At 36.7% G+C, this 14,162-nt stretch overlaps 1 protein-coding gene and 1 long non-coding RNA gene across 2 annotated transcripts; one reads left to right on the top strand and one right to left on the bottom strand.

The window, feature by feature from the left end:
* The first annotated feature begins 4 nt into the window (after positions 1-4).
* Positions 5-14,090, top strand: LOC117242565 (facilitated trehalose transporter Tret1-like). Its single transcript, XM_033509359.1, has 5 exons — positions 5-608; positions 11,126-11,346; positions 11,709-12,122; positions 12,395-12,960; positions 13,229-14,090. The coding sequence occupies exons 1-5, from the start codon at positions 577-579 to the stop codon at positions 13,550-13,552; spliced, it is 1,557 nt and encodes a 518-aa protein (XP_033365250.1). The 5' UTR covers positions 5-576; the 3' UTR covers positions 13,553-14,090.
* Positions 1,121-2,664, bottom strand: LOC117242570. The gene is made up of 3 exons (XR_004495292.1): positions 2,353-2,664; positions 1,468-1,771; positions 1,121-1,374 (listed from the first exon to the last, which is right to left on the bottom strand). It is a non-coding gene; the product is annotated as an uncharacterized LOC117242570 (long non-coding RNA).
* Positions 14,091-14,162: the final 72 nt, after the last annotated feature.

The following is a 14,162-nucleotide window of genomic DNA, read 5'->3' as shown; positions in this document are numbered from 1 at the left end:
TGACACAGTAAAAATCATCGTTACAGAAAATATCGGAGGAAAGCAACTTTTCAAATATCTCTCTGTCGTCTGTCAACGAAAGTAGAACTCTTGGACTCTTTGCGATTAGAAGAGATCCGCGCGATGTTGGAATAAGAAGAATAGCAAAACAAAATAGCAAACAGAAGCTCTTGCAAGATTTTCTAACGTCTTATTTTACACGACAGCACGATTCTCGTGATTGTAAAAGATGTGAAAGACGAAGGCATGAGAAGAATGTGAATCGGCGAGGATTAAGAAGACGAGTGAAACATAAATTCTCTTTATCGAAGCTGGTCACTCGTGAAATCGTCTTCGATTTTTTTTTTTTTTTTTTTATTTTTTGTGAGGACAATCTTGACAAGATCTGAGAGGAAGAAAATCCTGACAGGATCTCATGAGATTACCCGAATTCTTCGAACGTTATTTGCAAGCAGAAAGAAGAAGCTTGGCGGCATAGTAGCTGGTGCAGAACGCGCGAAACAAAGAATGCGCTTGTGAAAGAATTTTGAAAACAGCTCAAGAACAGTAATTTACGGTGTACACTATCGATTTAGAATGGCGCAGCCAGGAAACAACGATACCACCAGGTCTGTAAATTCTTCAAGTTTTCTACTAACATCGAACGTCTGTGCGATTCGCAATGAGGAGAATAAATTTATCTAACGAACCCGTTAATCTTCAGAAATAATTGCCTTCCTCGCTTAGATAATTCTGTTTAACGGTTATTTATACGGTATCTTGTAAATACGTAAGTAAAATTCAAACAAACTATCGACCGCTCTTATATTCATAATCCAATATATTATACATTGGCTGATAACTTTATCAGAAAAACGCCTTGCCATTCGAAGGACGAATAATTCAGGCGCCTTGTATTTAATTTTTAAAGAAAAATGCTGAATTTCCTGATGATATTATTCGACAAATGTTCTTCCAATTCGCTGCTTACAGGTCCTGAAACGAATAAATTTTTCCGATAAGAATTTCAATTTACCGATATTTTCTTCAAAATATTTAATAATAATTTCAATGCTATTCACGATATTGTGTAACGTTTATTATATAATATCACTATTTAAATAATACCGTTGTTAAATATCTTTTTCTAAAGTTCCAAATTGGACAATTTCTATGAGGATTTTCATTTAACAATCGCTTCTTTCGTTCTCTGATATTTGTTTGAATTTAATGCTGGGCTTTTCGATATTGTTAATATCGATATATTATTGCTATATGTTAATAATATTCCTCTCGCTAGGAAGTGCGAGTTTCAACAAGCAATTCATATCATTTTAGCATGTTTTTTTATCTTATTCTTCGCTGTCGTTGTGAAAGCAAAAAGCTAGCAACTTGCTAAGAGAATAATATTAAAAAAATTCCAAATTAGAGAGAAAATTGAATTATTATTATTTTATACTGCGCTCAACGTTTGATAAACACACTTACTTTTATTCGATGATCCTATCTTGATTGTATACTGCTGTTTTTTTTTTTTTTTTTTTATGGAAAAACTACTGTTTTCTATGGAAAACACTGCTGCTTTTTTTTTACGAATAATTATTCGTTCCTCTTTTTTTCTCTCAAAAAAAAAAAAATCACGGATAACCAGACGAAAATTATCATTGTAGGAACAAAAGGCAATTCTTCCAGCTCTTTTTTTTCTCATAGCACCGGTAACATTATTGCAGGTTGTTACATAACGCGATAGTATTCCATAGCTTTGGTCACGTGAATGCTGCACTTTAGTGTCCTGTAAAGTATTTTCAGTTTGCCAATAGATTTGGAAATCGCAAATTATCAGGAACGAGGACTTTGAATGCTGTGGAGGAAGAATTTTTAATGTTGTTTTAATTTTGTCAAATTTCTAAGATCTCGAAACTTCCCGCTTCGAATACTTGAACTTCCAAACGTCTGAACAATTGAAAGTTAAATATTCAAAAGATTTCGAAGGTTTTTCACATTTCTAAACGTTGGAGCATTGAGAAATTCGCGTAGAAAAGATGTCAGACGTCCGAGTGTGCTAAATCGCAAATTTCTTAAACTTTTATTATTAAAATCTTCGGTTATACAAAATTTCAGAAGTCTGTAAGAAATATGTCGAAATGCGTTCGAAGATTCGACCTTTTTAGTTAAAGCAATTGGGTTGGCAACTAAGTGATTGCGGATTTTGTCAATACCTTGTCATTAGGTGGTATTGACGAAATCCGCAATCACTTAGTTGCCAACCTTAACCTATAAAACGTGCAATCTTTGGCAAGCTAAAACTTGCAAACGCACTGAAATTTCGAAATACGCGAAAAGTGTTTAAAAAAGACGAAGAAAATTCGATACTTGTTAGCCATGTGATACGTGTAACATTGGAGAAATTCTTTGCATCGCATAACAAACAGTTACTTTCACTTTAAACGGATTCTATCACGCATCGAGCACGCTTTAGTTTATGCTTCTGACTGTTATACATTCTTTCGTACAGTTACGTGTAATCAAGATGAGCAATACTCGATAAATAGTCATCGAACATGAAACAAGCTTCCAACATTAATAATAACAAAGCGTTCCATTCGAGTGCGCTGTTGTATCGGATTACGATATCGCGTAAATCAACGAGTGCTTATGTGTGGATACTTTGGCCGATTTATAATAACACACGAATATCATGACGATACTTGAATTAAGCCAAGTTGCTCAAGAGAAACCTATTTATAGTTACAACCCTCTATTCTTTTTTTTTTTTTATTATTATTATTTAATTTGTATTTTACAATTTATCCAGCTGGACGTTTAGTAAATTTTTCCAATTTTATTGTTAAATAACACGTGGATGGCAACGGGATACCATCTTCGAGTTTGACTATTTTATTTCTTTAGTGAGGTCAGTGAGATGTTTTCTTTTTAGTCTTCTCTTTATGGGAGTTTTACTCGCTTCGGCAGCCGACTGGTTTGGATGTGTTGCCGTTCTTTCCTTGTATTTTTCTGCGTACCTGGCGATTTCTTCTTCGACTGTTGGTATTTTTAAGTCTTTGTGTATATCCTCCTTTGTGTATCTTCGATTGTAGCGCCTCTAGTTTATTTATGTGGCTGATTGCTGCTGTCCCCCATAGTGGTATTCCCTACGTGCAAATTGGTTTTATTATCAGTACATCCGTCTTCTTTTTATCCGTATTTTCTCTGTAATTGATTTAGTATGTTGTTTCCATGTAAATTGTGCGTCTAAGTGGAGTCCTAGGTATTTAAATTGCTTTGTTTCTGTTATGTCCGTGCCATTCAATTGGATATTTGGTCAACCCTCCATGGCGAGGAAAAATTAATTAAACACACAGTCGTGATCGTGTGATTTTTATTTTGCAAAAAAAATATCAAGCCGCAGAACGACTCTTACGTTGCATAATTATCAATTGTACAAAAATCAATGTATAGTCATTAAGTTGTATATTATAATAGCAAGTTGTAGATTCGTATCAGGTTTGTAATTATTTTACAGAGAACATGCATCGTCAATTATAGTAGAAAACAAGCATTAGCAGTTATATCATGAAATAAGCGATTGAAAAATATTGTAAAAGAAGAAGAAGATAGAAAATACAGGAAATAAGAAATAAAGCTACTTTTCCCTTCTAAATGAAAATCTTCCAACTAAATCTACTGAATTTCAGATGATTAAAGCTTGCTAGCTTCTTAGATAATTTAGCCCAATTAATCGCAGGTTAAGACCAGAACAATTACTTGTTATCTTCTTCTGGCATCAACTGGTGCGTATCGTACGAAACATAAGTTCATTCATATTCGTTTAACGCTTTATCGGTGATCGATCAGGATTATTATTGAGCTCACATCGTTCAAATGAGATAGCCAATCCGTCAAAAGGCTAATTAGCCTGGGATACTGTTGCTAGAACCACGATGGTCTCTTCGTTGATCTCAGTGAATCTTCTCTGTGCTATATACAAGGTGTGTCACGACATACGGGACTCGCATCGGTGTAGCCAGGAAACGCAAGACACAAAGGCAACGAGAAAAGTTGGCAACTAAGTGATTGCGGATTCTGTCAATGCCACCTAATGACAAAATCCGCAATCACTTAGTTGCCAACCTAACTAACCTGTGTCCCACCTGATTTCGAACTTTCAAAATTAAAGCTATTTTTGTATTTCGATAATTTTTTTATTCCGCCAACAGCCTATTATTAATCAGTAAATGATAAAATGTTAATTCCATTAAAAATTGTAATACTTCGACGTTGTTCTGGTTTCGACAACGAAACACACTTTGTGAAGGATCGGGGCGAAGAGACGCGCGTACTGACGAAGCTTTTCTCGTACGTTGCCGCAACGTGAAATATTTTCTAACGTTGCAACGTGCTACTGGCTCAGATATGACGCGACGAACGCTTAATTTTCAAAGCCAACAGAAAGATCGAGCGGTGTTTCCCCGCTTGAAGAGAATTAACATTCCTAGAAACTATTGAACGAGCTAACTGCCGCAGCGTTTCCTAACAGCGCGCGTGCTGCTGTTTGTCCTACGTTTCGCACCAAACAGGAAAATCTCGCGACAATGATCGAAACGTTGTACGACCATCCGTAGCAAATGAGCTTTTCGGAACGCGATCCTCGCCTTGGTATCGTCGATCGTCGTTGCGAAATGATCGCTTAACATCTGTTTTACTCGTCTTTGACGCAACCGACCGTTGTTCGGACGTGGAATCAAAAATGACAGGTGACGATTGCTGTCTTTCATGGGGAAGCATTTTTTTAAATGAGACGCAACCGGCCAATTGGCTTATTATTGGGTTGGCAACTAAGTGATCGCGGATATTGTCATTAAGTTGTAATGACAAAACCCGCAATCACTTAGTTGCCAACCCAATAGTTTCATTGGTTTCTGTTCTCTTTGTTCGAGGCAGACTTGGGAAAGATTCGATGGATTAAGAGGATCAAAAGGATCCTGCTGACATCGAAGGATTAGAAGGACTCGAGCGATATTTTTGAGAAGTCCGAGTTGAGGCCACGAGTGACTAGCCAGCAAAATGGCAATCCAAATGGCACGTACTTCTCTAGAATTTGAAATCGTATAAAGACTATCGTCATTTGGCGTGTCGTTTAATTGATTATCGATGCATGATTAATGCTTTGAGTCGTACAAAATTGCATAAAAGCATCCTCCATCTGCAGGCTATTAGAATATGCATCGCTAAGCAAACTATACGAATAGGTTAGGGTTAGATTGGGGTTAGGTTGAGGTTAGGTTAGGTTAGATTCCCTTCCTCAATGAACATTGTAGCACGATTATGTGGTTATTTTTCTGTGATTATGAGGTAAACCGTGGAGCATTGCTAACAGAATGCAAATAGAATAATGTCCTTTCCTCTGTGTTGGACAAACGATCAACTAAAAGATGAAATTTGTGAAAAATTTGCATACACGTGTGATCTCTCATATATAGTTATTCTACAAACAACGAATGTAACTTTATTTCTACCTGGACATTGTACCTGTGATTTTTTTAATACTCGTAGACCTGAAATACGATTTATGCAATGTTATCAAACGACAAAATTTCGTTCGTACGTCTGAGGACTTAGATGGATTATTTTAGACTGGAAATTATTTAAACGTGCATGAATCTTAAAGCGAAATATCGTTTCATAAAAAGCGAGAAAAAGTGACTGGAACTTCTTCGGGCGCGTCCTTGGTCGAGCAATTACGCGATCATTTCCTTCTTCGCGTGCGCACGTTGATTGGGGTAAAAATAAACTGTAAGATGCAGATGAGACTTCATCGATGCCATTAAAAATTATCATCGGCGGAGAAACGGGGAAGGGAAATCGGAAGATAAATTTACCTGTCGTTTTCCCTAAGCCGAATAATCCGTTCGTAATAGTTCGAAGAAATCGCGGTAGAATGAAAAACGCGGAGCACGCGCGTGGCATCAAACGGACTCGTACGCAGCCGAATTTTGTGGAAAGTTGGATTAACGAACTGATAAAGTGAAGATAAGCGACGATAACTGCTGCTCTAATACGCGCGAATCACTTCCGTGGAAGAATAGAAAGACGTATTAATTGGCAATTTCAAATTGGTCAATTTTTAAAATCCTTAAAATCCTCCATCTGGAATTTTTGTTCAAAATTAAGAAAAGATTTAATGCAGATGAAAACGTGAAAAATCGGTCAGGTCCACAGATTTGCTGTAAATTGGCAAATTCTCAAATATAGAAATATTGCTATTGTCGAATATCAAGATTAAAAAATTTCTCTCAAATCGACCAGTTTTTAAAGTTTCTCAAAATTATCGGCTCGGGAGCTAGAAAAATTCAAGTAAACTGAAAAATAATTTTCTGAAAGTACAACTTCGAGAATCGACCAGTTCGAATCGAAATGTTGAATCCGCTTTTAAGTCAGATTTTTCTTCATTTTTCTCCTGAGATTCTTTAAATCAAGGTCCATGAATTTTTCACGAAACTCGACTCGTTCAAGGCTCTTTCCTCAACGATGACGCGTTATGACGGTAACTGGACACCATGAAGGTCGTATCAACATGGCATCACGTACAAATACCGATTACAATAACTGTAAATGATCAAAATGGATAATGAAAATTTACTTTCTTACAAATTTCAGATTGCTTTGTTATCTCAGTTCTAGTCGATGATTCTTCATGACGAAGATTGCTTGATTTAAGTTTCGTTTAAACAAAGTGAAACGTAGGAGTAAGGAGCTTACAAATGTATAGTAGATATACATAATTGCAATCAACATAAATATAATCATAATGAACGCAGCAATCTGTTGCGATAAATGGCTACAAAGCATACTTAATGCCAATTCTAAAACAAGTTGCAAATTGTAAAAGAGATAAGAAAATGCCTGTAGAATATGGCAGACTGAATATTATAACGGTATATTGCACATCTACTTTTATACTTTTTTTAATTAGCTTCCTTGTTATCGTTTATTATCTTTCATATTATTTTTCGTTACGAAAGAGATTGTTCAGTTGGACTAAAAAGCCAGCAGTCTTACGGTTCTTTGAAAATAATCAGGATTTTTGTAGTTTTACGATACGTCGTTGGGTAACGGCGAAATATAAAGGCGATTACTTTTAAATCGATCGATATTTCTCGAGATAAAACTAATTCCTGGATTAGGTGCTTCTTAGGAAGTACGAACAGGATCAAGATATCACTACAATCCTCTATTTATCTAAGCAAACAAAACATATACATTCGATTACCGCAGCAAGATTATATCTCAACGCTGAGACGAAACTTTCGCGTAAACTGCAAATTTGTAAAATATCATTTTTATTATATTTATAAGTGGATTCAATAGTCGCAGGTATGTTTGAAAAATAGACAATAAATAAGGGAAAAGCGATAAGTAATTCAAAGGATACAGTAGCAATTATTTATATAGATAAATATGCATATCGCGGACTAGTAATCGGCACGTGTGGCGCTAGTGTCGCACCACGAGTCATAACCTGAACGAAGAATAAAATTGCGATTCAGATAAGAAGAAAAAATTAAAAGGCGTTATCGTTTATAATTATAAAAGTCTCGTTCTCACGTTATTAGTAGCTGTCTTTAATATGATTTATTGCTGGTCGTTCAAATCGTTCATACACACGCGATACACGTAATATATGAAACTTCGTTTTAACGTGGCATCTACAAATAAAATAAATCTCAGTAGATAATACCGTGCTACAATCGGTGGCGGGGCGAATCTTTAGAAATCTTAGCCAAGATTATTATTACTTTAGCTATATCAGAAATTGTGTTCTTAATCCATGATAAGAGAAACGCGTGCTCCTCGAATGCCATAGGAATGTCGATAAGCTTTATGACGATGTGAAAGCATCAGTTTACACGCTGCTTGTTAAAACGTCGTTCTTAAGAGCCAATGTTGCGTTGACCGAGCATTTCCACAAAGAACAATCCAAACACAACAGCGTTTCTTTGAAGAGAGGAAACCAAGATATCCTAAACAATCATCCAGCTAATTAAACATCGTCGCGTAGCTATCGTAAAAGATACATGGAAACATCGTGTAATCACGTTGTAACTAATCGAGGGAGCATTATTTTCACAATTTCACTCGACGATGTGAATCGAAATGACGCAGCAATTCCTAATTCATCTCATCGTAGACCCGAGATCGCATTGATAAAACCATATAAAACGCGATTAGAATAAAATGAGCGTGTAGGACAAGGATAATAAGGATCGTAAATATTATCATGGAATTATGCTTATCGCGCCAGAAATATATATCGCATAGGCGTAAGAACATAATAAGCTCGTAACGAGTTATTTTCGCTAATCTTTTGATACGCTACAGACGCCTCCTTCGATTCCATTCGTGCGCTGTGCTCGGCGCTCGGGTCAAATCTGGCCCAACGAACCTTCAATGCGCTGTTGCTGAAAAGTGTGCGAACACTTGCTTACTCGAGTCATCGAACTGGAATTGCGTCAGAATGAACAAAATTGAACTCTGATGATTACGATCAGAAGTATTAACATTAGTGCGTTAGTAGTTAACAATGTTAGCGTTACTATATTAGTAGTTAAGTGTGTTAAGTATATTAATAGTTAAGTATACTAACTATACTAGTAGTTAAGTATATTAAGTATACTAGTAGTTAAGTACACTAAGTATATTTAATATACTTATTATGTATACTTGTAATATTAAATTGATACACAATATTAAATTATAATTGATAATAATAATATAATAATGATATTACAATTAAATATATATACGTCATATTGCTTATTAAATATTGATAGTATATTTAATATAATTAATATGCTTAACTACTAATATACTTAATATACTACTAGTATATAAATATATTTAATATACTTATTATATTAGTAGTATATTAAGTATATCTTTCACATGTCAAAAGGAAGCTTTGTTTTAGCACTGATATTGTTAACTACTAATATATTTAATACACTTGGTATACTAGTAGTTAACAATATCGATGTTAGAACAAAGCTTCCTTTTGACGTGTAAATGAAATATAAAAATAACAGGCATTCGCAGTCTAGTCACGATATTTAATAATACTGATGGAAGTGTACTATACTTTTCTACATGCCACTTTTCCTTTCACGTGCAGCCACCTGTATGACTGCATAACCGGATCCCTCAGGCGATCTAATCAACACAGAACTCGTTTTAATGCAAGTTATGATTTTCACTTCGTCTGCTGTGAATCTCCTTTTCTAAGTTTTGTAGTAGACGAAACAGGTCTGCCTCATACTTCCTCTCCTTTTTGTATCAATTTATCAGATTATTTTGGTAACAATTTTGTCTATTTTATATATATATATATTTTTTTTTAATTACTAAATTTTAGAAACAATCCAAATTTTAATCCCATAATTTGCCGAGGGTAATTACATTTCATATTAAAAGTACAATAAACAATTTATTTATAATCACAGTGAATATAAAAAATATTTATTATAGAGATTTATTATTCGCACGTAAAATATGAGATATTTTCACCAAATATGTATTCTCCGTGTTATACTGATAAAATAATCTTCGTCTCATTTTATGTCATTTTTTTATGTCATGTTTCAACATCCACATTAGTGACAAAATTTCCAAAAATATAAAAAATAGTGAATTTATTGATTGATAGAGGATAATTCAGAGTGCCAGAAATTGTTTGCCAAATTCTCGATAACAAAGATGATCGATTATTTTTCTTCAAGTATCGTTTATGTTGACACGTTCTACGATAAAAGTTAAGTTCAGATTTCATCTGGTCGATGTTTCTACGTTTCAGCACCGGTAAATGTAACATTTGTAATTTTTTAATTCAAAACAAATAGAATTGTACAATTGTCGACATTTACAGCAAGATGATAAATGTGAGCAAGTCGGTGTATTTATTTCTTTAATTGACCTGGCAAACCGGTCATTTGAAATTTCACAAAACACTGAGAGAACGCACTTGTAGCATCGCTTATGCAACCGCAATAGTCGAGAGCCTGCGGTTCCTTTCACGCAAAAAGAGAACTATGTCAATGACGAAAAAGCCAGCCACTGATGATGCTAGGCACAGGTGAACGACGAGCGTGAATCTTCTTGCAACGTGAATTTTTCCCTTTTTAGCAAAAACGTTACTGTAAATTACAGACAAATCTGGAAATTGTATTTTCAGAAAAATAAGAAAAAGCCTATGAAAATAGTAAAATAATCTATTAATACAAATACAAGTAAAACAGTATATTATTATTATTAAAAATTGTAGAATTTTCAGATAATAATTTCTCATACGAAATTGTACAATTTTTTATTTTATTTTATTTTTCAATTTTTTACTTTATTCAATTTCATCATATTTTATCAATTTTTGAAATTGTACCATCTTTCTGTAGCATAATTTTTCCGGCTACAATTTCGTCAAGGTTTATACATTCGGAAAAATATTTCAAGAATTTTGCAATAATTTTATTCCACAGATACCACACTTTCTCAATTGCGATTCTATTGGGTTGGCAACTAAGTGATTGCGGGTCTTGTCATTAGGTGCTAATGACATAATCCGCAATCACTTAGTTGCCAATCCAGTAATTACGACGCGTTGGAAAATTTGTCGGAGTCAGCAAGGGCAGGTTTTGGATTACGGGTTTTAAATTACCCATTTAATGTATAGAACCCGACCGGGTGGAACTTAATTGGGCGATTGGATAACCATTGCGCAATCGTTGTTAACCCAGTTTCGTTGAAGAAAGAAAATCACGTTCAATGGAATTAAACCTGCGACTCGGTGTTGATCCAACTATGCTCATTTGGACCCCATCTGTCGTTGATCCACCTGTCTGCATCGTTAGATGTACACATAGAATCTGGATAACTTGCAAAAATTTATCGAAGTATCTTTCGTTCCAAAAATAGAACACAGAATTTTGTTCGACAATGCTAGGTGGGATCATTTTTGACGAAATTTATTGAAGAACGTTTGGTGCCAAATATCAAATACGCTATTTTTTCTTTAGCTGACAGACAAGGTCCCTTGGGTTTGGCATGCCCTTTCATTGAAGCACTTTTACTAGTTTCGTCATTCTGTTTTGCGTTTTAGCAATGACGAGAAAACGTCACCTGCTGAGCTAAATGGCATCTCTGAGGGTCTGACAACGTCGAGGCTACGCCAGGCATTTCCACAGTTCTGTGCCGTGAGCGCGAAGAACCTGCTCATGCTCACCTTTGGTTCAACGTTGGGATTTTCCACGGTCCTAATCCCAGAACTACAAAAGAAGAACGCTGAGATCCCGGTCACTATGGAGGAGTTGACGTGGATAAGTGAGCATGTTGTTTGTTTGCTTTGAAACTTAGATCGACTTGGCAGCTGAATATGGTGCACCAAAATCAGCAGGACTCGAATTAATATCCGGCTTGAAATGTCAAAACTAGGCTGATCTCAGAGCATCAAAGTCCAACTGATTGGGAGACCAGATTTAAAACTGATTTGAAAGGAAATCTGACTTTAGAGTGTGACTAAAAGCATCAATTTAGACGTCTGGCTCGTAATTAGGCTTCCGCAGTGGAATTCCTTTCACTTCTGTCTTATATCTGGCCAGCTTTTCATGTCTATAGACTACGTAAACTCGTAGAAGGTCATAAAAGCCTAGAATTCATGAAACATTCTCTTTATACCAATACAGGTAGCCTGAATCTGTTCCTGGTCCCAATCGGTTGCTTCGCTAGTGGGCCAGTGTCGCAGTTCCTAGGACGAAAGAGGACCATGATGCTGACCACCATTCCATTTATAGCAGCGTGGATCATCTTTTACTATGCGACGACAGCTGAGATGTTGTTTATAGCACTGGCCATGACTGGTCTAACTGGTGGTCTCCTAGAAGCACCTGTGATGACCTATGTGGCAGAAGTGACGCAGCCCCATTTACGTGGCATGCTATCCGCCACTTCCACCATGGCTGTGATCCTGGGCATTTTCACGCAGATGTTGGGTGGCAAATTAGGCAACTGGAGGATTGTCACCATGATCAATCTCATCTATCCACTTATTTGCTTAGTTGCCCTCTGCCTGGTGCCTGAGAGTCCTTATTGGCTTGTTGGTAAATCCTCTTTCTTCCTTACGATGCAAATGATTTTACGTTTGGTCCGCAAAATATGTAGTATGACGACTTTGACTGGTGTTTCTAGCGTTTAATCTCATGAACTTTGTAGTTCAGTTCAAGTTAGACTCATAGTCTCCACGGTTCAGTTCATAACTTGCCTATAGTTAGGGTCAGAGTCGCCAAGTTACATTACAACTATGCTGTTGCTGGTGTATGAATTAGCAGCCTAAATTAGTCACCGATTTAAGTGTCGTGAAACGATTTTTCAGCAAAAGGCCGCCAAAGGGAAGCCGAGCGAGCTCTCTGTTGGCTTCGCGGTTGGGTCAGTCCGATCCACGTACAGTCGGAGCTTCGAATCATCTGCCAAGATGTACAGAAGCCAGCAGAATCCAAAGAAAAGATCTGGAAATCCTTCGGCAAGAGAACCTTCTACGTGCCTTTCCTCTTGGTCAGTAGTGCCTTCTGCATTGGCGCTTTTGGAGGAACCAGTACTCTTCAGACGTACGCTGTATTGATCTTTGACAGTTTAGACGCGCCTCTAGACAAATACACGGCTGCTGTATTTCTTGGCCTAGCAGAATTGGTAGGGACACTGCTCTCTGTGTGTGCCATTCATTTCACCGGCAAGCGGTTGCTGACATTCCTTTCAGTCGGTGGTACCGGCATGTGTTTCTGTTTGGTGGCTGTCTATGGCTATTTGACTCAGGCTGATATGATCAATACGGAGAGTATTTCTTGGATTCCAATGACTTTGCTGATTGGAGCTGCCTTTCTATCTCACGCTGGAATCAGGCTGCTTCCCTGGGTCCTGGCTGGTGAAGTCTTTCCCGTAAAGGTAGGTTTGCCATCTCTCAAATGCAAATTTCAGTCAATCGTGAGCACAATTTAGCATAAACGCAATTCAAACACAACTCGAACCAAAATCTCCTGCATGGAAATCGGTCCATCGTTTCCTGAACATCGTCCTAATTTAACCTAAGGATTCCCTCACGAAAGTACGTCTATTTTATTAACGCAAACCTAAGGTAAACAAAATTATCTAACTAACGAGTCAGGAAGTTGTGAGAAACTAATCTTCTGACAATGTTCCGATTTTGACCCAGGTACGAAGTAGCGCAACAGGAATGGCTGGATCCATAGGCTACATCTTCAATTCCATCGCCAACAAAGTGTACCTGTACATGGTCAACGGGATGTCTCTTCCAGGAACCTTCCTCTTCTACACTTTAATTAACTTCGCTGGCGGAGCACTCCTTTACTTCATCCTTCCAGAAACAGAAGGCAGATCTCTGAAAGAGATCGAGGAACATTATGCTGGTATCCAAAGTTTGAAGACCAGACCTAAGAAGGAGGAACTAGCTTTCAAGGAGAAATGGGCTGCCTCGAACCCCGCAATAATCTACGACGACACCGAAAGCAAGCTTTGATTTTGTGGAAACAAAAGTGGTGATTAGTATTGTCTCCCTGAAGCTGAACGCCTGAATGGTACAATGCTAACAGGGACTCGAAGTGTAAAGATTTTATAGCGAGTTCCTTGTTTATTTGACACTGTGTTCAAAAAGAATGGACGATATTGTGAGTGACTGTAGACATCAAAGCACTGAAGAAAGTTAACGCGTTGAAACGTCACTTGAAGCTTATTTATCGAGTTATAAGTAATCAAATTTTATATACACTGTTAGCTGACTAAGTTAGGTCAATGAATTAGTCGACGGATTTTTCAAAAATTGGACAGTCTGGAAACTGGACAGTTTAAAAATCTAATTCTTTGATATTTCTTACTGCCTTGATGCATAGAATTACAAATGAGAGAATAGTCGAATTATAGTTGGCTTTATGTTCCTGCACTCTACGAGGGCTGCAGCGACAGCTAGCGAGGCAACGCCAGACGATGCACACTTTATCGAATTTTATCGATCGAGGACAGTTTTATTGTAAATAAAACGTTGAGAAATATTTTTAATATCGTGATGTATGTGTTTCACAAGATTGTGTTCATGCCTAATTTCAAGCTAGATGTGCAATAAAATGGCACGT

This window comes from Bombus vosnesenskii, unplaced genomic scaffold (genome assembly GCF_011952255.1).
Source record: "Bombus vosnesenskii isolate JDL3184/JDL3185 unplaced genomic scaffold, Bvos_JDL3184-5_v1.1 scf7180000016274, whole genome shotgun sequence".
NCBI lineage: Eukaryota > Metazoa > Arthropoda > Insecta > Hymenoptera > Apidae > Bombus > Bombus vosnesenskii.
This window is presented reverse-complemented; position numbering and strand designations above follow the sequence as displayed.